This window comes from Pogoniulus pusillus, chromosome 26, assembly GCF_015220805.1.
Source record: "Pogoniulus pusillus isolate bPogPus1 chromosome 26, bPogPus1.pri, whole genome shotgun sequence".
NCBI lineage: Eukaryota > Metazoa > Chordata > Aves > Piciformes > Lybiidae > Pogoniulus > Pogoniulus pusillus.
The window spans coordinates 13,288,003-13,314,630 of record NC_087289.1 but is presented as its reverse complement, the minus strand read 5'-3'; the positions used below and the strand labels follow the sequence as shown (position 1 = coordinate 13,314,630).

General features: G+C 42.9%; 1 protein-coding gene across 2 annotated transcripts; it reads left to right on the top strand.

Moving 5' to 3' along the window:
- The first annotated feature begins 1,185 nt into the window (after positions 1-1,185).
- TRA2B (transformer 2 beta homolog) lies at positions 1,186-20,491 on the top strand. 2 transcript variants are annotated; one of them, XM_064165070.1, is made up of 9 exons: positions 1,189-1,315; positions 7,914-8,047; positions 11,877-12,039; positions 12,688-12,876; positions 14,111-14,226; positions 15,253-15,336; positions 17,479-17,541; positions 18,250-18,323; positions 20,073-20,491. In XM_064165070.1, the coding sequence occupies exons 1-9, from the start codon at positions 1,280-1,282 to the stop codon at positions 20,081-20,083; spliced, it is 870 nt and encodes a 289-aa protein (XP_064021140.1). In that variant the 5' UTR covers positions 1,189-1,279; the 3' UTR covers positions 20,084-20,491. The 2 variants fall into 2 exon arrangements, with proteins under 2 accessions (XP_064021141.1, XP_064021140.1); XM_064165071.1 differs by lacking the exon at positions 20,073-20,491 and having other exon boundaries at positions 1,186-1,315; positions 18,250-18,331.
- The last annotated feature ends 6,137 nt before the right edge of the window (positions 20,492-26,628 follow it).

The following is a 26,628-nucleotide window of genomic DNA, read 5'->3' as shown; positions in this document are numbered from 1 at the left end:
CAGCTTCCAGCAAGCCCCAGCCCTCTTCCTGGGCCTGTCAGGACCCTGCATTTGTGGCAGGGAAGGCAGTGGTACCTGCCACAGCTGCCTAGCGAGGTTGTGGAGTCTCCTCTGGAGGCATTCGACTCCTGCCCGCATGTGCTCCCGTGTGGCCTGCTCGGGCAGGGGGATTGGACTCGATCTTTCATGGGCCCTTCCAACCCCCGACATCCTCTGATTATCCCAACTCCTACTACTCAGAAAATGCATTTAAATGACGAAAAACAACGGCTGTTTGGCACACCAGGTGGTTACAGGAGGAGTTACGTGGTGAAGACTGCACCCTTCAGCGGCAATGTGCTGGGTAATTGGTGCACTGGGATATACCAGCTGGAAGCGATGGCTCAGTCTGGCTCCAGATACCCTTGTACAGTTACTGCCGAGGGTTGAATGAGTATTTTGCTCAAACCGAAACGGTGTTTTAAGTCATGAGTATCCACTTGGTCACCTCCACACTCCACTTGGGTGGAGCTATTTAACATTAAACTGCACAGTCAGAGCCACGTTGACCCTTTGTGGATGAAGCTGCTTTACCCGCGCTGCACGTCTCTCCGTGGTGAAATAAACCAGTCAGTAGTGGCGAAATAAACCAGTCGGTAACAGGCGGAGCAACTGCGGTGGCGGAGGCGGCGCCGGTGCCTCTGCCGGCGGGCGCAGCGCTACGTGCTCCACAGGCACGGCGCGGCCGGAGCGGAGCCGACTGCCCAGCGGCGCTATGCTGCCCTCGTGTGGTTGCTGTAGCAAACTCCCATCTTCAATCCCCTCCCTGCATTAAACCGCTTCCGAGCGCTCGGGCATCCGCTCCCGGAAAGCGCCCTGTAGCCACAGGCGTTCTTTACAACTAGCTACATGGCCCTGCGTGGCCTGTGGGCAGTGAGGCTGGGGAAGGGAGATGTTGGCCTTGCCCCCCAGTCTCCCCGCTCTCGGCGGACGAGACCACCTCCACCCGGCACTGGAGCTAGATCTGAAGGGGTTACTCCTCAGGCTGCGGCCCCCAGGAACGAAAGCGCTCCCGAGCCGGAGGGGGAGGTAGGGCGGTGACAGGGACACCACCAGCAGCCGCCGCCATAAGCGGCAGCGCTCAGCCCACGGCGGGACCGCACCTCAGGGTGGGGCTTTGCGCCCCCGAGGCCGGCAGCGCGGGGCGGGGCGTGCGCGCGCGCGCCAGGCGCGTCACTTCCTGTACGGAGAGAGCTGGCGCCAGGGACGGTCGCGTTGCGGGCAGCGGTGCGGCGAGACGATGAGCGATAGCGGGGAGCAGAACTACGGCGAGCGGGTAATACACGGAGCCTGAGTGCGCTGCCCGGCGGGGCCACTCCTGTCCTCCTCCGCCCCTCTCAGGGCGGCATTGTCTGCCCCAGTGTCTCCTCCTCCCCGTCCCGCTGCCTGGGTGGAACGGGTGGTGGAGCCGTCACGGAAGAGGCCGCCGCGGTGCGGTGGGTGAGGAGGCCCTGGGTGGAGGCGCGGGAGGGCCGGTGGGGCAGGGTCTGGCGGGGGAAGATGGCGGCTGGCCCAGCGGGGCAGGCGGTGGGGACGCGCGGCGGGGACGCTCCAGCTGCCCGCCCGCCGGCGCGCTCCTTAGTGAGGCTGCTCGGCGCCATCTTGGGCTGGCGGCCGGGCGCGCCGGAGAGGGACAAAATGGCCGAGGTCGGCGAGGCTGCGTGTCCTGGCCCTGTGCCGCTGAGCCGTCGCCGGCGTGTCTCTCCCCGGCGAGGCAGTCTCCTCTCTGCCCTGGATGAGGTGGAGCACACGGACTGGGATGGGGCCGTGCGGCCGCTGCCAGCTTCCATCGAGGCGCCGAAAGGCGGGCAGGGGTCTGTCGGCTCCACTCTCCTGTGCCGCGGCTCTTAAGGCTCCTCCGAGCTCGTAGACGGGCTGCGGCGATCTCGGCTGATGCAGTGGTGCCTCCATCCCCCGGTCCTGTTCGGTAATGTCTGCATAGGGAAGGAAGATCCTGTGGGAGCCGATAGTACTCTGAGCTTTTGTTACACTCAGAAGCTGCATTGCTATTCCCTTTTGGGTAATTTGTACGTTCAACTCCCCTTCGCTGCTCGTTGCGTTTGTGAAATACTAACTCTGCTTCTTGATGTAGTTGCACAGCCTTGCGTACAAATGGTTTCGTCTCTTAGTTTAAATATGATTGCAGTAGTTGAAGGGTTAAACCTCGAACTGTGCTAGGGCAATATCCTCGCTTCGTGAAACCTGCAGTAGATGTTCTTTTCAACTGCATCGTTACTGCAAGATGTTAACGTCTGGATGGAGTTCTACTAACATCGCAGTAGATGACTTTGCTAGGCTTGATGTTTGGAATGTATATCCGCAATACAGATTACCTGAAGTTGGTTTTTTTCTGTAGTGCATTCGTCTTGTTTTCCTTTTGAGATTTTTAAGTGTTACTGCAACAGACAAATGCAGTGCAAGACTCAGTACTGTGTCTCGGCTTTTTCAGCACTGATCTCACTTTTTAACTGCAGCGTCAGGGAGTCGTGGAGGTGCTGAGTAGTTCAAAATTTGCCACTGCAAGTGGCAAAAAAAAAAAAACTAAAGAGAGGTAATAATTCTGAGCAGAAAATTGCTGTCTTGCAGTGTCTGTCTTTGACCATGGCTTTATTCAGATTCGCTATAATAAGCTTTTAAGCACGAATATTTCAGCTTCAAGGCAGAAAAACTTGGTTAGAAAAATTTAACCTCCAGGGAGATAAAAATGCTAGATAGAAATAAATGCTAAAAGATTAGATAGATTTCTAGCGTCTCTTTTGTTCTCTTTCAATTGATGGCTGCTTCTCACTCTTGCAACTGGTATATTTTTAGTGAGGGAGTGTTACTTCTGACTTCCTCAAGGTGGATTTCTCTGCGTTTGGTTTTCAGACTTAAAAAAAACCCAATTTAAGGATGGTATCGACTTCACTAAAGTTTACCAGAATAACTTTCATTGTATTTTTAATCAGAATGAGCAGAAATGTTGAAACCATTATAGCAAACTCTTCTAGAGAAAACCTAATTGTTCAGGATACAATGGGACAGCAGTTGTTGCCCTGTCTGCTTTTCTATTGTGTCTTGTCTATACTTAAAGTGCAGTCTTCACCGAGGCTTAAAATGGGTTGTGTCTGAGCTGTTGTGGATCATAAATAGGTAAGTTTTATGCAGTGTACATATTCGTAAAACTAAAAGATAAAACCGTAGAGCCACAAGCCTGCTATTGCAGAGTAGATCAGGGAGTGAGTTTTCTTAATGCTGTTGCTAGTGTTGAAGATGACTTAAGGCTTATATTTTACTGAGTCAATGGCTTTGTACTTTTTCACACAGGAAGCACTGAAATCTCCGCAGAGCAGAAACTTTGGATAAATTATGTAGGATATGTCTGCTCAACTGTTCCAAGTCTGTGCTGCCAAGAAGAGTTGTGCTCCTGAAAATATTCCTCTTTTCTCCCTTGTGCTATTGTTTGTATAGCCAGGCAGATTTGGGAATTAAATTACCTGAACTTGTTGTTCTTTTTTATTCTTTTTTCTGATTCCATTTCCAGCGGCACTGGCTTGCAGGCTTGATTTTATTGTGTAGTCACAAGTCCTAATCTAAGCACTGAGATTGAAGAATGAGTAGGAGTTGCATTTCCAAGTAATGGGACTTTCTATTTCAGCAGTGACTTCTGACACAGTGCAGAAAGGAAAACAAGGGGAAAAAGAATCCCAAATCAAAATCTCCCACTATGAAGTACAAATTGTAGAAGAAAATTTAAGCAAAGAGATTATAAATGTTGTCAGTATACTGTAACAGTTACCACATTTTCCAAAGTCACTTTTATTTTGGCTTCTTTTGTTGAAATTATACTGACTGTAGTGCATGTGATTCAGGTGTGGAAGGGTTGTAAAGACGACTGATTAAAGGACAAAATAGTGAGTCTCATTCTGTGAGTTAGTGTTATAGTGATTACTTGGTATGTGTCTGATCAGAAACAGGTGTTTTGTTGAGTAACTTGAATGGTATAAATGCTTGATTTATAGATTTACTTACAAAGTACTTAACATGTTTGGAAAAAAGCCAGATTTTATTAAGTTGTGAAAGAATGTCTAAGGAAGCAGTTTGAACAGATTAGAAACAATCTGATTGCTTGCTATCACCAAAAGGACATCAGCTGGCACTTGATCAGATTTCTTGGTGGGCAGATTCAGTACCTTAAAGCTGTCAGAAAATAGCCTGCTTTTTGAGTTTCCTGTCATCCTGGTTCACTGAATGAGTCCACAACATCAGCTCAAGTGGCAGAGGCAGTGGGAGGAAGCTGGGCTGCTTCTGTAGCTTGATTTTTCCAAAACACATTATTGGCTTTTTGGTGGAGCTTGGAAACTAGTGGAAAGGGTCGTTGTGCTTTCCCCCTCAGCTTATTCCCAGCCCCCTCTTCAGTGACCTGATCATATTCTATAGGGGGACTGTTGCTCTTCTGTTGAACTACTTCCTAAAGTCAGCAGTGGAGAGATTGAAGGAATATTAAGTCAGCCCAACTACGCCTTGAATAAATCTGACTGCAGATTTGATAATGTGTAATGTGAGGCAACAGTTCACCTTTAGGAAAACAAGTGGAAATACATATGGAAATACGTATTTAAGATCAAAAAAATGGTAACAGTTTTGCATTTGGTAACTGAAGTCTCTAACTTGTGTTCCTGTGAGGAAAAATTGGATCTCAGAAGTGCAAAGAATACACGGTCCTCACTTGCATACTTAAGCTGCTTCTGTCAGAGGAAACGTTTTCTATCTTCCTCCCAAATAGTCCTGCTGTTGTGACATTCTCTGCTTATAGAGTAGACGGCTGCAAAGCGTCTTCCCGGATGTACCTAGAGGTGTTACAAATGTCATCCCTGTAGTATTACACATTGTTTGATACTCTTACAAAATGTAGAGAGGAAATTGTAAACTGTAAGCTGGGAACTTGAGTGGTTCCACCTGGCTTGTAGTAATGCCTAATGAAGGGAAAGAATTGTTGGTAAAAATCAAGGGATCCTGGTGACTTTCAAAATCCATGCTTCTCAAACTCAAGGCTAGAAAAACAGTATTTATTCAACAGTGATCACCACTCCTGATCTGCTGAGGAGAAGTGTTTGAATATAGGTGGAATAAAGGAGATTGTTTATTCTTCCACATAGGACAGGAGCCCATACTGGAACTTAAAAGTAGACATTCACGAAGTGAAATAGCAAAAATATAAAAAGAAAATAGTTAAGAACAACAAAACTAGATGGAAAGTAATAAATTTGTGAGCTGTGGGAGTGGCTGGTATGAACCCTCAGGGGATGTAATTACATGGGGCGTGAACTTGGAGTGCTGCATGCTCCTGGTGCTTGAAATTTCAGGTCGGAATGATTTTCTGGAAGTTGGGGTGGACAGGGTAACAAGTTGGAAATTTTAGGGGTTATTACCAGTCTTAGTAATATCTGGAACAAGTGGAGTGCAATGAATTCTGTTGAAGCTAGAAGTAATAAATTGTGGTATGTCGAAGAAAAGTGCTTTAAAGAGGGATGATCTGGAAACTATGGATGCTTAAAAGCTGAAAAACTTTGGAAGGTCCAAAGGAGCACAATGAAAATAAGCCAGTTGTAGATATACAGCTGTCCTAAGTTGTCCTCAATTTCTTCCAGAATCCAAGATACTTATTTTCTACATCGATCTTAACATATGAGGCAAAGACTGTAGGGGAAAAAAATATCAACTGTATGAATACCTCAGTCACTTGCTTGCACTAATACCATTTTTCTGTTAATTTCTTCAAAGCTTATTCACTTCTACAAACTAAAAAAGGCATGGGGAATGTTTATGGGCAAGATTTTCCCTGCCGCTTTGCTTCCTTCCTGCATTTCTTGTTCTTTTCAGTATTAGACCACCTATATCTGAGCATGGCTCCTTTCTAGCCTGGACCTACCAAGAGTTCTGTTTTGTGAACAGAGGCAGTTTTCCTCAAAAGGATAACAGATGTAGTTTTGGTTCTTAGTAGTCCGTCAGTCTTGCTTTCTGACTCTCTTAAAGAGTTGAAAACTTCTTATGGCTAAATTTATCCATTAACTTGGAACTCATCTCCATGGATTATTTTCTTCTGCAGGTAGTAATGGGTTTAGGTTAAATTTGTTATTTGCAACTAGAAATTGATTCTCAGTGTTTGCACTGCCCTTTACCATGGTAGTGTATGAGGTGGCTATAGTTGAGAACACCTCCCTAAATTTTGATTGGGAAAATAAGGCCAACTTGGTGTTATTTCTGTTACTCTTGTATTAACTGAATACCTACTTTATCCTGTAAGTATTTTCTCCCCCATGGCTATGCCTCCTTCCCCCACCTCCTCAGGATTGTGTGGTAGGCAATTGTAAAAACTACATTTTGTTTTGAGTTGTGTGGAAGTGGTTTAAGCATGATGAAATTTTGGGTTAGCACATTAGTTTTTGAATGTTTAGTATGGAATGCTCGTTGAGTGTAGAGGTTTAGGAGATGTTACTAAATGATTGAGAAAATTTTCTTACTCCAGTGAGCGCTTTTGGATCAGAATTGACACGAGTTAGCATTGTTTTTACAAAAAAATAGTTCTGCTGCTGAATTTTAGGTTTTTACCTAATACCTTCTAATGTGTTGAAAGCAACTGGCATGTACCTGAAGCTAAGAATTACGCAAATTAAAGTTGAAGATCCCAGTCAGGTCGTTATCAAAAAAGATTACAAGTAAATAATAGAGTAGATGGGATATTGTTCCAAAGCAGTGGTTGAATGTGTTACACAGAATTGCATTTTGGTCAGTGGAAAACTATGAATTACTTGGAACAATGAGTCTGCCATCTGTAATAACACTTGTGCAGACAAAGTAGGTGTGAGTCTGCTCATAAACCTTCAAACTGGGCCTTCTCTATAGGGCAGGAAATATCCCCAGAAGAAACAGTTGTAAGTCACTGGAAGACCAAACTGTGTTGTGCTTTCTGCATTCAGAAAGCACATCAGGCATCTCTGGCCACAATAGGGACCTTGCTTAAGTTACTTGATTTTTTTGTCTTGATTATATGGCTGACAGTGCAAAGTATTTCAAGTTTCCTAATGCTAAAAATCATAAGTAGGTAATCAGTTGATCCGCTCTGCATTTGCTATTAATTATAGGCATAAATAGTGAATTCAGTTGCTTCGTGCTAAGATAGACTGACTGAATCTGTTTATAAAATAGTAGGGTATTTGGTAGATTCAATTCTTGAATTGCATATATAGTAAAAGTCCACAAACCTTTTATTTTTTTTTCTAGTTTCAGTTTTGGCACTAGATTTTATCCTGGAGTTTTTAAATATTCTTCATCCTGTTCTTTTTCTATTAAGGTTAATGTTGAAGAAGGAAAATGCGGAAGTCGCCATTTGACAAGTTTTATAAATGAGAATTATTTGAAGCTCAGGAATAAGTGAAGCTGAAATTTGAAAAAAAAGAAAGTGAATGCATGCTAATTATCAGACCAGAAGTCCCACTTGTAGAATATTGAGCAATTTGTGTGAAGTGGGGAAGATGAAAGAAGTCAGAATTTGAAACGGAAGAATGAAGAAAAGGAATAAAAATGAAGTTAAGATAAGAAGTAATCTGGAATCTGAAAGCACTACGCTAAGTAATTACTAGTCTGTTTATGTGTCCCTGTATATTTTGCTAAACATGCATGCATTATCTGTTTAATAGCAAAAGTATATGCAGGGTAAAGAAGTCTCTACCAGGGAAAAAAATAAAAGCTGCTTTAAAATCGAGGCAGTTCTAATGCCAACTGCCTGGACACATAGATATGAATTTTTACCATTTATTTCACTGGAGCTTGTTTACACATCTTAGGTAAAGGAGAAATTTTGTACGAATTAGGCTTTCAATATCTGCGTGCAGGAATCCCGTTCTGCTTCCAGAAGCGGAAGTGCTCATGGGTCTGGCAAGTCGGGGAGGCACACCCCTGCAAGATCTCGATCTAAGGAGGATTCCAGGCGTTCCAGGTCAAAATCTAGATCCAGGTCTGAATCCAGGTGAGTTTACTACTTTTACTCCTCTTCACAAATCAGATGATTGTCAGAGATGAACTGAAGTTCAGTTTAGCTCACTAATGTTTTCAGAGGTAACTGGTGATCTGTGAACATTGAATCCAATAGGATTCCTGTATGGTTTCAGGATTTTTGCAGGTTTTTTTTTCTTGGAGGTAGTTGGCTGCATAGGCATGCACCTCTGCTTATGCAGCCAATCTCCAGAGTTTGGAGATGGCCTGCCTTTTAAGTCTTGGAATAATGGCTAATTTGGTGTAATCCAGTCAATGTTTTCCACCTCATTTCCCCCTCAATTTTGCAACTTTTTTTTCCTCTTCTTCCCACCTCCCCCCAAAAATGTTACTTTTTCTGTGCATTCAAAGAATTATGCATGTCAGCAGATTTTTTTTTGTCGTATCAGTGTATTACATTTTCTCAGTGGAAGCAATAATATTTCTGGAGTAACTAACAGTATATTCTGTGAAAAGGAAGCAGTAGAGAAAAATGTGAATTTCAATGGACCTCTGCCTGACATTAAATTTCTATTAATTTAACTTGAAAGTTAGCAAACTGGAAAGCTTTGAGAGTTAAGACAGCTTTCCAGACTCTTAAAAGTTGTGGAGAAGGTAGCTTTCTTCTTGTATTTATTACGTGACAACACAAATGCTGCCTATGAAAATGTCATTTGCACTGTATTGCTGCTAAACAATCTGTGCTTAGTGACAGAATCTTAAAACTGCTCAGACAGTATGCTGGTAGTCTAGAAATAAGACTTAAGTGTTGCTGCTAGCTACTTTACATTTGCTTTACCAGGTGTTATATAAGAGGTACACATTTAATAAAGAATAGAGAGGTGAGAGAACCTAAATGAACGAATTAATGTTGATTGAAAAGACTTTGACCATAACCAGATACTTGAGTGCTGACTACAGAAATGAATGGCAGCTGTTGTACTCATTTGTAAGCATTGGAGTTAAAACATGGGTTTCAGCAGTGGGCTTTCCAGCTGATCTGTTCACAAAACACTTAGGTGTATAAGCAGTGAAGTAGACTGGCCAAATCCTGGGGATTGGGCAAGAGGAAGGGTGACAACTTTGGAAGATACTGTGGTATCAGCAGTCACCCATGATCAGAAACACTGTCAGATACTGCTTTTGGCTCTTTGTGAAGACAGTTTAAACAATTTAAAGCCTTTTGGGAAAACTACATGAGAAATTCTGACTTCGTAGGCTTATGGGTTTGTCTTTTCTGTGTGCTTCAGGCGTAATCACAATGTCAAATCATGCACTTGGCAGTCAGTGTTGTGTGAAAGTGAGTATGTCAAATAATTGATAGAGTAATAATCACTTTATATAGTAGAGAGTCAGAGTGACCTCTGCTACTCATGAGAGATTGGTAGGCAGAGTCAGCTTGCAGCTCTGACCACATGCTCATGTTTTATCCAGTTGGGTTTTGAAAACCTCAGCGTAGAGAATGCCAAACACCTTTGGGGGGGAAACCTTTTAATTTTAAAATAACAAGTAAGTTAGAACCAGCTCAGCAGTCCTCCACCTTAATCCATGCATAACCCACAGGGTTTTCATATCCTTTCAAACACTATGTTTCTCACTTGCAGAGTAACTGCAATAGTATCTAGGAGTGTAATCACTAATTGTATAAAATGCTGGAAGAAGCAAATAGGAAGATTAGAATGTTACGGGAGGTCTAGCAAATGATTTAGAATAAATCATCCTTCAAATTACCTAGGCAATTGCTTTTTTACTTCTTGAACAACAAAAGTAGAAGCTTTTGACTACCATTGCTTCCTGAGCATTTAACAGCTGCGTTGAAAGTACCTATAGCTGGGAATACTATTGCAGAGTTAATGTGTTTACTACTAGACTGGGACAGACTTCTGTCAAGGCATGCATCTTTAGAACCTCTTCCAAAGAGGTCATCTAACTGCCTCTTACCAGAGGAATAAGCTTGTGAAAACTTTGTTATTTCTTTGTAGTTTCTGTTGAAAGTGTGTTTTGTTTTGTTTTTAATTACCAGCTTTATAATTGAACTCTAATTTAGGAACAAATCTGTCTTCTGGTGTATTTGACAGTTGGAGTATGGTTATACTTCATTTAATGCCTTGATTGAGATTTCCAGCAGCAGTGTAGCGTGCTTGTTATATTTAGCTATTTCTCTGAAGTCTAAACAGTTCCTAACAAAGGAATTCAGCTGTCAGCCTCAGTAGCTTTGTGGCAAAGGAAAATAATGGCACTCTGCCATTTAAAGCAGAAATATAAGCAGTGCCTATTTTAAATAAGACTTGTTCTCTCATTTAATGGATGGCCTGGTTTGGAAGTGTCCAACTCTTGTTAAGTGAAGTCGGTGCATTCTGTTACCTGCGGCCAGTAGTTTTGTGCTTGCCATCAGGTTTTTTCCCCATGTCAGTGGTTGAAACCTGGCTGTGCTGAACTTCTTTTATTACTGGTAGCATTATATCTTGTCTTTCTTTACTGTCTCCTTTGCCTCAGGAAAGTGCTTTTGTTTTTACTTTAATTTGCCAAAAATAATTTCCTATACACATCACTGGAAGTATTGTAGTGGGACATTGCTGAAGGTATTTCTCCTGGACATACATACGTGTTTAAGGATGACAGAACCTAGCTGGCTCAGTTCTGAGGAGGTTGAGGGCTTTTTGTTTGTTTGTTTTATGGCAGCATGTAGCAGATAAGTGTCTATCCTGCAGTTTGGCCATATGGTGACACTTACCTAGTGACAAATCTTGGCTGTGGAAGAAGCAATTACATGCTCGGAAGTGTGACCAGGTTCATTCATGCCAGTGTAGTGGTGGTGTTACTGTGAAAATGATTGTACAGTGATGGTAGATTGAGGTCTTGGTCAGTACGTTGACTTTCACAAACTAGAGGAAGGACATTAAAGATACATGTTAGTCTGAAAAATAACAACTTACTGATAAGAGTCTTCAAATATTAAACTGTTGATTGCATTTCTTAGCCTTCCAGTGATTTTTCTTTGTAGCTGTATGGAAGGCAGATTATCCAGTAACTGCCACCAGCAGGCCAAGCTCAGGTGTACTATTCCAGTTCAAGTTCTCACCTAGATTTTCAGCTAAGGTTGTCTGTGTTGAGAGCTGAAGTGTTTCAGAGCCTCTCTCAGCAGACCTAGCACTGTCAGAAAACACTTCTGGAACTACTCTGAGGAGGCCTCGACTCAAGGAGCAGTTGCACCTTTGCATAAATACACTTGAAGTTTGAACATTAATTAACAGTTAATGTTAAATAACTACTAATATAACTATTATAATAGAAATAACTGAACAGTTAATGTTAAATATGCTACTGCTTAGTTTATTGTGTTAAGTTCTGTTCTGGGGCATTTGCTTTCAGTCTCACTGAAAACAGTGCTTTTGTGAGTGCTGGGAAAAGCAGAAATGTGCACTTCTGCAGTCATGCATCCTTCTTAAGTTCCTTCCTTCTGTTGAGTCTTTTTTTAAAGAAAGCCATCTTAATTATTTTTACTTAAATGCTATGAATATGTAAGCATATACCAAGTCAAATCAAGATAGCTTTGCTAGAGAAAGCTAAAAGCTATAATGGAATAAAAAAAAACTTAAAATGAAAGTTGAAGTTCTTGTTCTGCAGCAGCTCACTCAGAGCATCTACAGTAATTGTAAGGATTTTTCCAATAGTTAAGAGTAACACACTCCTCTAGAGCAGCTAGAGCCATGTGCTACTGCAGGTCTGTAAAAAATGGGTAGTTGGATGTTTTGTTTGCGAATGTCTGACATACTTTTGAAGGGGTAACAAACCAAACCCAACATTGACCCTTTTTCCCTCAGATCTAGATCAAGGAGGAGTTCTCGTAGACACTACACAAGATCACGCTCCCGTTCCCGCTCCCACAGGAGATCCAGAAGTAGGTCTTACAGTCGGGATTATCGGCGACGACACAGTCACAGCCACTCGCCCATGTCGACTCGCAGACGTCATATTGGAAACAGGGTAAGTCTGTTACAGGTGCAGGTGACTCCTACTCCTGTGAGGGTGTCTTGCTTGGTTTTTAGCAGATGCCTTTAGAAGTGCTTCCAGTGCAGGCAGTTGTCACTGTAGCTGATGAATGTGGTGAAAGATGAGGATAGAATTATGAGGGAGAGCCTTTTGTGCTTTTCTTGACTGCATTAAAAGCTATTTTGCTGATGTCCTTAATAAAGGAGCATGCAAGATGGCTTGCTTGTAACTGCTTTACAAGCTCAGGTGGCTGAGCATGGTGTGGTTTGCCCTAAAGTAGGGGGATGGGTGATAGCTAATGCAAATGAAGATGTGATTATGGCCTCTCTATGTGTATATATATTTATCTCCTTGTTCAAGAGTTGTCAGCTAACCTCTGGAGGGAAGACTTTTTCAATACAGTACCTTTTGTATGCTTTATTAATGTGCAGTACCCTGAGAAATTCAGAATATTTTTGTTGGAGGCATTGTGTTACCTATAGGTTTGATTGCAGCAGTATCTATCAGCACATTAACCCAACCTGAATCTCTGCATCTTTTTGTTCTCAGTTTATCTAGAAACTTTCAGTCAGCCACTTGTGAAATCCCTTGTACTGCACATAAAACATTTTCATTCTAATATCTATCTGTCTCTTCCTTTAGGCAAATCCTGACCCAAATTGCTGTCTTGGTGTATTTGGGTTGAGTCTGTACACCACAGAAAGAGATCTGAGAGAAGTTTTCTCCAAGTATGGTCCAATTGCTGATGTTTCCATTGTGTATGATCAGCAGTCTCGGCGTTCAAGAGGATTTGCATTTGTGTACTTTGAAAACGTTGAGGATGCTAAGGAAGTAGGTTGGGGTACCAAATGTATGGCATTTTTGCAGTGCTAACAGTTGCTAGAATGTGTATTTTGTAACAGGATTTGGCCCTGAGTTTTCCCAGGCTTAAAAAGTTACTTGTCACCTCATAATAAATGTCTCAAAGGTACCTCCTGTGTACCAGAGGAGGGAGTGGAGAGGTATGAACACTGACTGGTCTTTGTGCAGGCTGAGCTAATTGTGAATTTGCAAGAGCAAACTTCAGGCTATCCATAGTGGCAGCTATGCCAGCAAGAGAAAGAGAAACACAGGCTGCTTCATAACTCCCCATGTGACGTTATTTAGTAACAGCCATGCACAAAGTGGACCAGACAGTCCTTTTAGAGCTCTCTGTAGGAGCACTACGATGCATTCTGCTGACTTCTAGTGCTTTAGTCTGAAAGGGACAGGGGAAATCTTTTCTGAAAACAAGGCCAGGCTGTACATGGCTTCCTGGTGCCTGTAAATGTCCAGGGGAAAACCTAAGAGTTTGTAAAATGGAAGCAGTGTAAATAACCATGTAACAAATTCCAGGATTTGTGAGTAGGAGTCCTGCATAATGAACAGGGAATTGTGTACTCACCAGGTAAAGAATTCTAACACTCTGGCCAGCCCCTGAAAAGTAGTGTGCTTGTGGGCTATACCTAGGCTTTTATTTTGGATAAATTCCACTACTTAAAAGCTTTTAGTATTGTCTTTTCCAAATTTGACATGCAGGCTTCCATGTTATGTTGAAAACTTTGAATGTAGGTCTTGGCACTTGGCTGAAAAAGGCAATGTTTTTTATGTGGGTTTTTATTGGAGTTACTGTGTTTTGTGTGGTTTACTTCACATTTAATTTTGATACTGATGTTATATTCAGTGTTATGCTAGATTTTGACAACTAACTGGAGGAAAAAGTAGTAGTGCTCCTACGTTTTGAATGCTTTGTTTCATGTTGGAGTAGTTACCTTTCTATTTTAGAAACAGGAGTGCTGAAGCAGCTGTTAAGTTATGTTCCTTTCAGCCTTTTCATGAAATACAAGCTACGTTTTAAGAGCTTATTGAAGTTTATATCCGGTGTCATAAGAGTTTGTGTTCAGAGTTACATGTAATGCAAAAGTGAAACTTAGATGTGCTTCCTAACAGCCATGTTGTGAGTTAATCCTGAAGCAGTTGTTAGAAACTTGTTATGTGTTGGTAAATTTCATATCTACAGCTCATTGTATTTTATCACTCTGTTTAGGCAAAGGAACGTGCCAATGGGATGGAGCTGGATGGAAGAAGGATCCGGGTGGACTTCTCCATAACAAAAAGACCTCACACACCTACCCCTGGAATCTATATGGGAAGGCCCACTTAGTAAGTTACTTGTGTGGGGTTTTCCAATCCAGCAGAGGATAAGATTGGCTTGTATTGTGTAAATAACTGTTCTGTATCCCCAGAGAAGTACTAGAAACTAAAATGCAAGACTGACTGATGTCTAATTTTTTCCAAAAATCCCTAGGAGTTGTGCTATCAGGCACATGGTTATCTGCCAGAGCTGTAGAAAACTACACTCTGCTGGTAAAGATCTTAAGAATTAAAAAAAAACTAGATGTGGACAGCCATCAGTAGCAAGGTGTATCTTTACAGTTTATTAGGCAGGAAGAGTTGATTTATATCATGCTTGCCAGTGACTGATCTAGGGTCAGCCTGGACTGAGTGAAAACCTGTTTCTTAGTTATGCAGCCCAAACGTGAGTTACACAAATATTTAGGTCTACAGTAAGATAGTTTTGTTGGCTTTTGTCATTTCCAAATGGTGCTGTCATCCTGTGCACCTTCAAATAACAGTGCCTTTTGCTGCTTGAGTTTTCAAGAGTACATTAGCAGATACTAATTCAGCAGCTTGGTAGTGCAATCTGGCCCTGTCTTTGCAGTACATTTTTGACTTAAAGTTGCCAAGAACATAAATTCTTCTCTCGAGTAACTGCCCATTTTCTCTCAAAAGGCTTTTGTCATACATTACTGGTGTTTGTTTTTGTTCTCATGTTGAGACTGTAGATTATTTAATTGGAAAGTTCTTCCAAAAGGAGCTTTCTGAGAGTTAGAAGTGAATGAAGAGTTGTCACAGAATGGAATTCCTTATGCCTATGGTGTCAAAAAGTTAGATTTCAGAGGAAAGTAGCTGTCTTGAAGTTCAAGCATTTAAAAAGGCAGTTATTGTAGTAGTTTATCTGCACTGATGGGAAAGTAGTAGCGCTCATAGTCTTTTATCTGTGAGGACAGGAGGTAGTAATATAACCCAGTTCAGATGGTATATATGTAACTGACTACCTGCTGGAAGGCACTGCAAACAGTATTGGTTTATATCTCATTAAATGTAATTCTCATTCACTATTTGTAGTGGCAGCTCACGACGCCGAGATTACTATGACAGAGGGTACGATAGAGGCTATGATGACCGTGACTATTACAGCAGATCATACAGGTGAGGCAATACTTGTAGTATCCAACAGCTTTTTAAACTCTGCTTTCTTGTGTACATTTCTCCCTCTAGAAGTACTAAGCAGTTTGTTCTACATATGTATGCCAAAATATTTTTGCACATGGTATCTTTCTGGGATTTTACTGTGTGATCTTTGACTGCTCAGTACAAATCACATTGATCAGATCGAGAAGTGCTTTTGTGATGTTTAACCTGTGGCGTGAGTTAGTCCATAATGGTCTTCTAATCTGCATTAAGTTTTGAAAAACAAAGTATGTTCTCTCTCTACTCTTATTTTAAAAGAATCTTTTGTTGGTTCATCTGTTAACATTGAAATGGTGAGAATATGGATACAGTTCTAATATTTGAGTTGGAATTATAGTGGCAGTTCACAATTTGAGTGTAGTGTGGTAGAGAGAAAATAGGATATCTCATCAGTCACCAGTATCCCCTACTAATGCTTGTGTCACTTCTGGTATTGACAATACTAGTGAATGAGAGATTGGGTATCTTTATTGGATACTTGCATAAAAATGCTACATGCATGTTGGTCAGCTGCGTGTTTTACTTGAAGGACTCGCACATTTCTCTTTGCTCTCAACTATGACACTGTGAAGTTTAAAGATGTGAATATTCAAGTGGCAGATACATTGTCAGAGGGGTAGGAAAGTCAGTACAAAATCTGCTGAAAGTGCAGTTGGTGTGTAATTGATTTTACTGGTATTGTAAGCTTGTCTTCTGTGTTTTCCATCAAGATTGCCAGCAAGACTTGTCCCCTGTGAAGTGCTCGCTGTTTCAGGGGTGCTAGGTTAGACATCCAGATTGGGTTTTTTGTCTGGAATTCCAAATGTTCCTGTAGTTGCAAAATTTCATAGTAATACTTCTGAAGTGGTTTGCAAAGCTTAAATGCATCAGCAGTGGGTGGATTTATGATTGTTCTTCCATGATAACCATGTATTCACAGAAATATGTTAATTGAATTGCATGATGACATTTTATGTCAAAGACAAAGGAAATATGTTCTGCGGTCTGTAGTTTTTAGTGTACTCTTGCTTTTTGGGTCTACTTTGTATTCACAGCTGTATGGTCATTGTGGCTGAGGGCAGCTTTCTTCTCCTTAGCTTCCTACTACTTTCAGGCACTTTTTCTCCTCTCTGGGCCACTGGCATTTCTTACCATCTACTCTCTGCCTTTTATGTAAGTCAGGTGCCTTCTGCAGTGCTGCTGAGACAGGGAAGGGATCAAGGTGTGCTGTACATCATCACAGTGATCATGAGACAAGCATTCTGCACTCTTTTGGGAAGCAGTTGTTGGAGTACTCCTCTGCCTCTAACAGTCATTTTTCTTGGACCATCAGTGGTTTGACCACTTGAACTGTAGAAACTAAAATCTCAAGTTGATACTGGGCATACAAGAACCAAGACATTTAGGTTTCATTTTGCCAGCACTTACATCTAACCTTTCATATATGGTGGGATTTCACACATAATAGATGGTTCTTTGACCAAACTTTCCAGCCTGAGGTACAGAATTATTGCCTGGAGGCTAGTTAACATAGCCTTGTCTCACTTAATGTCCAAAAAGAACTGAGATTTGCCCAGTGGCTCTTCATCATCCAACTTTTGGTTTGGCATCTGTCTGGTAATGCTTTGCTGTCTCTAAATCTGTGGAGGTACTGACCCAAGCACTTAATATTCTTAAATAGCATTATGTATTGTTTCATTTCTAGGCAGCTTTCTATATAAGGAGAAGTTATGCATCAATTCCTTACATGCCCTCATTTTAAGTGTTAAGGGTGCAGGGCTTGCTTCCCATTTCTCTGGAATCGGGACTGAATTGAAAACTTGCTTGCCTTAAGCAGGTGAGCATCTGAGAATATCATAGGAGCAAAAGTGATGTGCAGATCTTACATTGCTGCTTGTTGGAGAGCATGACATTGTAAAATACAGTATTGGTCAGCTGGAGTATGAGTCCTTAACTGCTTCTTGGCAGAGTCTAGCCAACTCATTCCAGGAATACATAAAAATAATGAAGTACACATTACCAGTGTAGAAACCAATGTTTTCTTGTATTCATATCATTTTCTTAACACTTGATGTTGGTTTTTGATTGTACAATGAACTTTTTGCCCTTTTCTATTCACAGAGGAGGAGGTGGTGGTGGAGGAGGAGGATGGAGAGCTGTTCAGGACAGGGATCAGTTTTACAGGTATGAGAAGAAAGCTGTCAGTGTCTGATCATCTGAAAATTACTTACATGTGGCACCTTAGGAGTAAATCAGTTATAGGACACCTTTAAACATGTGAACAGAAACTGGGTACTTGCAGCTCTTCACTGAGCGGTGCAGCTCATTTCAGAGGTTCTCTTACTGCTCTGTAAAGGAGCAAGATAAGTACAGGGACTGCTTTATGCAGGAAAACCTTGATTTATGCCAGTAGATTAATGCTCTGAGTCTTTGGAAAAAGTTGGGGGTGTTTTGGTTATTTTTTTTTTGTTGTTGTTAGTGGAAGTAGGCAAGATTAGGGATTGCCTGGATTGGAGGGATGAGGTGGGGTTGGTTGTGGCAGTGAGTGCTAGTCAGGTAAACTCTTCATCTCAAAACAAGTCATTTAGATTAAAAGTTACTGTGTAATTCAACTTAATGTGCTTGTTTGGGATGCTCCTGCCTTGAAAGTTGAAAATCATGGGTAGTCAAATTGTGAATGCAAGAGAGCTTATTTCCTCTGCTAGTTAAAGTCCTATTCCTGTGACCTGCTGATGAAGTGTCAAAAAGCACTCTCTTTGCTCTGTTGTCTAGTAGAAATGTTGATCAGCTATGCACTCTTCAGCTTTCTTCTGATGCTAGGCTCTGGGTCAGAGGTAAAGCTGCTGCCACAGGCTCTAACAATGGAATTGTTTCCTTTGTCCTCTTTCACAGGAGGAGATCACCATCCCCATATTACAGCCGAGGGGGCTACAGATCTCGATCCAGATCTCGGTCCTATTCGCCTCGTAAGTAAAAGAAACTTCCACCTGACCCAAACTTCACTTGAGCTTGTGTGTTCACTAAGGCTGCATGACTTCAGTGTGGGAAACAGCAGTTCCCTTTAGTGTTTCACTGAGCAATTGGCAACTTTGAGGAGAGAGTAAATACTTAGTTTTGCAGTAATACCACTCATAAGTCTGTGGTATTATTTCTTTCTCTGAGACAGGAGTTTGTAGAATATCAGTCTCAAGTTGTGCTGGAGGAAGTATAGGCTGGATGTTAGGAGGAAGTTCTTTACAGAGAGAGTGATTTACCATTGGAATGAGCTGCCCAGGGGAGTGGTGGAGTCACCGTCCCTGGAGGTGTTCAAGCAAAGCCTGGATGACGCATTTAGTGCCATGGTCTAGTTGACTGGCTAGGGCTGGGTGCTAGGTTGGACTGGTTGATCTTGGAGGTCTCTTCCAACCTGGTTGATTCTTTGATTAGCAGTTTGGTTACCTGCAGAAGAGCAATGCCAAATTCCAAACCTCCCAAGTTCTAACACTGAAAGTAAATTTCACTACATAACTTGTAGTGAACTGCAATTAGTGCAGCTGCTTTTTCTGAATTGCTCCTTTGCGTGGAGGATAAACTACATTTTGAGGCAGAAAGCTACTAAAACACAATAGCATTCCTAGCATACTCCCTTTGGAATGGATAGAGTGAAAGAATAGGTTATGTTCTCTCTTTGTGTCCACGTGAAAACAAGCAATAGCTCCAAGTGCCAAGTGCTGCACTTTGGCCACAACAACCCCATGCAGAGATACAGGCTGGGGTCGGAGTGGCTGGAGAGCAGCCAAACAGAGAGGGATCTGGGGGTGCTGATTGATACCCACCTGAACATTAGCCAGCAGTGTGCCCAGGTGGCCAAGAGAGCCAGTGGCATCCTGGCCTGCATCAGGAATGGCGTGGTCAGCAGGAGCAGGGAGGTCATTCTACCCCTGTACTCTGCACTGGTTAGACCACACCTTGAGTTAGACCACACCTTGAGTACTGTGTTCAGTTCTGGGCCCCCCAGTTTAGGAAGGACATTGAGATGCTTGAGCGTGTCCAGAGAAGGGCGATGAGGCTGGTGAGAGGCCTTGAGCACAGCCCTACGAGGAGAGGCTGAGGGAGCTGGGATTGGTTAGCCTGGAGAAGAGGAGGCTCAGGGGTGACCTTATTGCTGTCTACAACTACCTGAAGGGTGGTTGTGGCCAGGAGGAGGTTGCTCTCTTCTCTCAGGTGGCCAGCACCAGAACGAGAGGACACAGCCTCAGGCTGTGCCAGGGGAGATTTAGGCTGGAGGTGAGGAGAAAGTTCTTCCCTGAGAGAGTCATTGGACACTGGAATGGGCTGCCCGGGGAGGTGGTGGAGTCGCCGTCCCTGGGGCTGTTCAAGGCAGGATTGGACGTGGCACTTGGTGCCATGGTCTAGCCTTGAGCTCTGTGGTAAAGGGTTGGACTTGATGATTTATGAGGTCTCTTCCAACCTTGATGATACTGTAACTGCTCTTCCTGGTAGGCGGGGAAGCTGGACATGAGGGAACAGTTACAGTGTGCATTGGGAACTGTTTGTTTTGTCTACACAAAGGAACTATGTAACAGAACTGTCTTGACAGCTGGACATAGCCAGATAGATCATAAGGCTCTAGAATGCAATGCAGAACTGAGGGGTAGCAGTGAGTTTAGATGGAACTCCCTTGTTTGTCCATCCTTGTAAGTCTAATTGTATCTATATTTTGTGTTTTGATTCAGGTCGCTATTAAAGCATGACACACAGAGGAATTTCCAGCTACAGCCTTTGAGTTGAAATTGCAAGTTTGTCGACAATATTTTTATTGTCTCTTCTGTTTAAACAAGTGAACAGTGCCTAGTGAATAGGTGACTTTTACACCTTTTATGAAGACTACTTCTGTGATGTTAAATGCTGTTTTCATTCTGCATATTTGTGTAGTTTGGTGCTTTGTTTTCAAGTTGTGTTTTGAAAGGAGTATGTTTTGCATGTATTTTTTTAGTCTCAATTTTGACTCCCAAAAGGTTTCTATTGTAAAGACAAACTGTTCAGTTAGGTTTTTTTCTACTGATTCCAAGATACTCTGAAAATCAAAACCTGTGTAAAATGCTTTCCGAAAGTGGAAAATAAAATAAAAAGACATTTGTTTTTTCTTTTCCTACTTACTTTTGCTAAGTATAAGTTATGAGTTGAAAAGACAGTAGAGGACTTAGTCTGTGTGTTCTGGAATAATGTTGGAAGCCCAGAAGTAAAATTAACCTTTATTTTGTGTTACTGGCTACTTGTTCTCTAAACATAATGCATTCAGCTAGGCAGGCCTACTGCATGGAGCATGTATAGTAGCAAGACATGTCATTCAGCACATCCTGCACATGGAGCAAGACTTAGAGTAAACTCTTGGTAATGCTGCTGAGCTCCTGAGTGAGCTGTTCAGCTGTTGATCACCTGCTCTCACATGGAGCCTTTGAACTAAGTAAGAGTGGATGTAGGCAACTAAATGTTACGTCATTCATGTCCAGTGCAGGACAACATAATTAGAACGTAACTGCACAGGTTTTCTGTGTGAGATATACTACCTAGTGTCTAGTTAAGATCTTTTAACTCTGTGGCAACCAAGAAAAGAGCACTGAAATGCTAAGCTACATCTGCCACTCTTCTTTTGTTTTCCTAATTCTGCTACTATTTTTTCCCTATATGGCAATTTCTAGTGTGTTCGATTGACTAAAAGCAGTTTTGTGACTGTGTGGTCCTGCAGCCTCTTGATCTTTCTTTGATTGCCCCTGTTCCTGTATGGTGGCCTCCACAATCTCTTGTCTTGCTGTAGTTTTCAGCTCTAGTTAAACATTTCTGTGTAAGTTGTTGGTAACATGGTCAGTTCTTTTGGCAGGGACTGGGAGGAAGGGGCATTGTAGCACAGAGTTCCACTGTGGCTTTATACACTCACATGATCCCAGTTTCTTTCTGAGCACCATTTCACACGTGTCCTTGTTCAATCCTCTTAAGTACTACTGAGCTGCAGGTTTTCAAACAGCTTGCACCAGAGGATGAGTGATCAGAAGTCTGCCCCTACAGTCTTGGAGAATTTAAAACGTGGCTGCATGAGCTGTTGTGCTGGCATTCAGCTATAAAGAATAGTGCCACCAAAAGCCATCTCAGGTTGAGATTTAAGTGGTGATACTTAAATACCATGAGCCTCCTCTACCCTCAAAGAAACTTCATTCAGTGGAAACTGTTGTAATAGTTCTGTCAACCTAACAAAAAAGAGTTCATCCCCAGGTAAGTGCCTGTACATGAATCTACTGCTTGTTTGGAAACAACCTGACCTTTCCTATTCCATGAATTTAAATTGCACTTCATTCTTCATGAAGTGCTTCTGAAGTCCAGTTGTGATTTGTTAAGAGCAGTACCATGACATTCATTTTGATTCTTGGCTGCTATGTTACCTTTTGGAGTTGAAAGATCTTGAACAGACACTAAGTAGTGTATCGTACACAGAAAATCAGTGCAGTTACATTCCAGTTAGTTTGTCCTGCATTGGAGGAGATGCATTGAGTTTTCCACACTGCTTTTATAGTCTATGGGTTTGTGTGTAGCAGTAGTATTTTACTCAACTCAAAAATTGGTGTTCTCTGCTGCTGTAGAGAGCAAAGTGCTTTCCCTTCTTGCTCTTGGAAGCAGTTTGACAAGTTCTGTGCAACAGCACAAAGCAAGAGATTAGAAACACTGTAGCTGCCTGGGGTGGAAGGTGGCTAACAGCTGTATGTTGGGCATCTTTGGAAGACTTACAAATACCCAGGTATTTTTAAATCCATGTCAGTTTTCACTGGGCATAAGATTAGACAATGAAATTTCTCCACTAATTATTTCAAACTGTATTTTATTAGTCATGGACCTTGCTTTTGAATCACTTGGCAGGAGTTGGCAAATCACAGAATTAGTGGCTGGAAAGGACCTCAAAAGATCATCTAGTCCACCCCCTCCCTGCCAGAGCAGGAAGTGCAGAATCAAGAGTGTTTCCTTCAAAAAACTACTTTATGCTTTAGCAAAAGGAGGATTTTGCAGCTTGCGGTGCAGTTCCTGGCAGCTGAGTTCATCTGATGACTGCCTGCTGCCAGAAGAGCATCTTCCCCCGTCTCCTGCACGGTGATACCTGGTGCTTCTGGTAAGGCTCAGATCCACTGTAGAGCAGTGCTCTGTTCTAGATGAAAGTGAACTTCTCCTACAAAGAGTACAAAAGGAAACAGGGTTATGTAGATAGACCACAACGGAGCATATCTTAAAATCCATTTGAAAGCTGTTCGTAGGGTTTGGGGAAAGCAGCAGCTCCTGCTCTTGAGTCCAGAAACAGTCTCTGGTTAGAGGCTCCTCAGTGTGTGTAATGTTGCCTTGTTACGTGGGAATGACAGATTGCTGTGGTATGTGATGTGCTTGTGATGTGGTATGTGTCTCTGAATCACTGCTGGGTGTCCTGGTGCTCTGCCAGTCTGTGATACAGAAACTCAGCACAGAGGAGAAGTGTTCTGATTTGGGGCAGAAATCCCACCGGCAGTAGCAAAGCATCCTCTGCTGTGGTGGCTGAGGGTGCTGGGTGGATGTGCCTTTTGCTGACCTACTTTCCTGTCAAGGGCAGGACAAATACAAGAGTCTTTAAAGCTTGTGGGGAAAAGGCAATGTTTGTGTTGCTCTCCCTGCAGTGTGCAGGTGGAGTTTCCTCTGGGTCAGTTTGTGCCTCTTGGTATGAGAGATACTTGAGTTCCTGCTCAACCCTACAGCATCTCAGTCTTACGGGTGTGAGGAGTGGTGTATAGCTTAAGGGAGCAGCTCAGCATCAGCATGTGAGGGTTGTGGATTTAGGATATTCAGTTTGACATTATTAAATCTAACGTGCAAGGTGGGTTCCAAACACAAATTAACTTGAAACTGCAGAGCCTTTTGGGTCTAGTGTGACACTGAACATGGGGAAGGGAGAGCACAGGGTAGCAACTCTGCTGGAATCCCTTGCATAAGCAGTGCAGCAGCTTTCAACTTTCCACTAAGCTTCCTAAGTTCCTCAAAATCGTTTTCCATAGGACTTCTTAAGTTGGGTTCAAGCAATTTATTATGTTGTTAACGTTTCAGCTCCAGCAAATCAACTGCATGAAAGACAGTCCTGATTCAACAGAGCTGTTTTCAAAGCCAGGAGAAACTAACCCTGTAATTTTTCCTGCTTCACTATGACAAGTAGGGCTCTTGGGCGTCCATCTCTGGCACCTGGTCCTAGGAGAATTAGCAAAACTTTTAGCCTGTTGGGAAGGAGCTGTTGGTTCATCACTACTGACAAGCTCTGTGCTGTTCCCCTCTTTAAAACCTTGTTATGTCTTAGTCATGCTTGGCCTCTGTACAGGTGTAACTGAGAGACCCAGTTATTAATTACCCAGCCAGGAGTGTTGTCTTGCACTGTGGTGACCTTAAGTGATGATGACCAGGCTGATGACCTGAAAGCTTCTCAAATTCTGTTAGAGGTTAGTGGATTTTTTGTTTTGTCCTAACAAGCAGTAAAATAATTTCCTTGTGGCTTGAAAAGTACAGAAGTCTTTTTTTCAATCAAATTTTGAATTATTTTCTGAACTATGCTGTTCATGATGGACAATCTCACTCTACTGAGGTGGACTGTGTTAGCACTGGAGCACTGCTGGCTGCAGCCAGTCTTGCAACGCTCTTCCCTCACTTCTGCAGCAGCTACTGAGTTTTATTTCCAGAAGGTTGATGAAAGTCAAAAGATGCTTGCAAGAAAGTTCAGATCTGCTCCAGTCTCATGATGTTTCATTCCTGGCATACAGTGGTGGAGAGCAGGCAAAAGCTGTTCCACCAGTACATGCTAATCCCTCACTGGCACAGTGTGACACAAGAAGTGGCCTTTGCAATTTATTTAGAATAAAGAAATCAGTCCTTTTGTGAAGGAAGGTAGTTTGTAATGGAGGGTTTATCTGAGGCTTATTTTTGGCAATGCTGTATTGAGCTGCAAAGAGCAGGTGTATGATCTTGTTTCCTGGCAGGACACCTGCTGCACCATGAGATTTGGCCAGACCACAGCCAGTCTGTGTTTGTCCCTTGATGTCTTTGCATCCCCTCCACTTGTGGCAGATGCCTGTGCTTCTTTGATCCCTAGTGATGGTGGGGGGCACCTGCCTTGGAATCATCCCCGAGTCATTTTGCTGCCAGCCCTGTCAAGCACATCACAGCTTCTGGAGCCCCTCTACTGCTGGTGGAAACGTGATGGCTTTGCTATATCCTTACCATTGGCTCAAGGCAGCATCCACCTTCCCTGTGCTGTCCCTTTCTCTATCCTATTCCAAACACTCTAGAGACAGATGCTTCAGCTGTGGGAACCAAGAATGGATCCCAACACAGTGTAGTTTCAATCAGTGCCTCTCAAAAGTATCAGTAACAAGCCCAACCAGTGCCTTTACTGCAGGTTCCAATATGACCATTTCATCAGCAAGGAGTGATGAAACAGCATTGAACCTGATGTGCTTGCTCCAAGATAGATTTAATAAAGGCTTAGGATAGAATAGAACTGGGGACCATCTTGTTTATCCTGAGCTTGGTGGGGCCACAAGAATCGCTGAGGCGTGCCCTAACACCAGGATGGACACAATAGTGCCAGATTTGTGTCCTATATCCTACCAAAAAAGAGGATTTTTCTTCCTAATTTCTCCTGCCTTTTCAAGGCAGCCCTTCCTGCACACAAGGCCAAGCCCCTTATCTTGTCCTCCACTACACTGAACAAACTCTCCTCCTGCTTCTTACTCTTATCAGTCTCCCTACTGCTTCCCAGATGTGTTTCATCTCTTTCTGAAAGGAATGCTCTCACTACATCTTGCCCGTAGGGCTGACCTTTAGAAGAAGACTTGCCTTTCCTGATGGGTCCTGTATCACCTTTAAGACCAGACTCAAAGCTTTGCCTGTGTGATTGCTGCCTCACCACCTATTTTCTATCAGTGCTCTTAAATCTGCCTCCCCATCTCATACAGACCAAGGCTGGTGCACTAAAACTCTGAGAAAGAGTACCAGCTCCATAGGGCTGGGAAAACATCTAAAGAAGGTTGTTGGCCTCTTCTGTGAAGCCCAAAATGAGAGTCAGGAGGGGTGAGATCATGCTGGTAATTACAAGATGATTCCTACGTTGCATCCAGCTCCTGCAGAAGACTTGAGGGACGAGTCATAAATTAGCATTGCAACCTGTGGCCACTGATTACTCCAAAACCCTTGAGTGTCTCCTGCTGCTTCCCACTGGCAATGACCTAAGGATGAAATGGCAGCGTCCTGCCCTGTTACTGTCAATAGCTCATCACTGAGGATGAGTTGATGAGCTGAATGAGGGTAAGCTTTTTGTAAAAAATGACATCATCAAGATGTTTCAGCCTAAATGCACCACAAAAAGGTGCTAGGGAAGGAAAATCTCCCTGCCCCACAGCTAGCTGGCAGCACAGCATGAGCTGCACTGAAAGGAAAGATGAAGAAATTGGAGGAGAAAGGATTCTTCTCTCTTTGCATCATCACAGTCCAACCACATCTATTTTTGCTATACACATGACATCAAGCATCCGTCACTGCTATTCCTACCCCATCCAGCACTGTGGCGTGACAGGGTAAGAGTGGCAGTAGGATGGAGTGCAGCTAGAAGGAGTCTCGCATTTAATTGTCCCACCACACTCCTTACAAACTGCAGAATTTGATTGCCACCTTCATACCACCTCCAGTAAAGGACATCTGGTTCTAGGGCACAACGTTATACTCTACATCCAATTCTGCACCTCATTTTAGTCTCCAGTCATGGCCCACTTGTATAAAGGTCTGGCTTTGTATTCTCAAGAAGAGAGAGGAAAAAAGTAAGATGCACCCTGCAACCCTCAACAGATCAGGCACGTTGTGACACTAACTCTTTGGTCTCTTGAGGACAACCCTCAGCAGAGGCTGCAAAAGCCATGTGCCCCAAGAGCTACAGTAGCCACTTAGCCTGTCTGAGAACACAAAAAACTCAGCTCTGGGCTGTTAGAGCACCAGCTTGCCATTTCTGGAAGTCATTTGGGTGGTGGGCTCACACAGTGATAGTTAGTCAAGCCTCAGCTGGGCTGGGTTTGCCCACTTGTGCTCTTGAAACTCTCCACGTTTCATCCAGCCTTTATTTACTGATTTGTTTATTTTTTAAAATCTCAGTTCCTCGGTGAGACTGTTTCCTTCTCTCTGAAGGGACTCCTCGACCTGTTCTAAGACGGAGCACGATGTGGTTCTCCCAGAAAGAACTCCTGAAGTGGT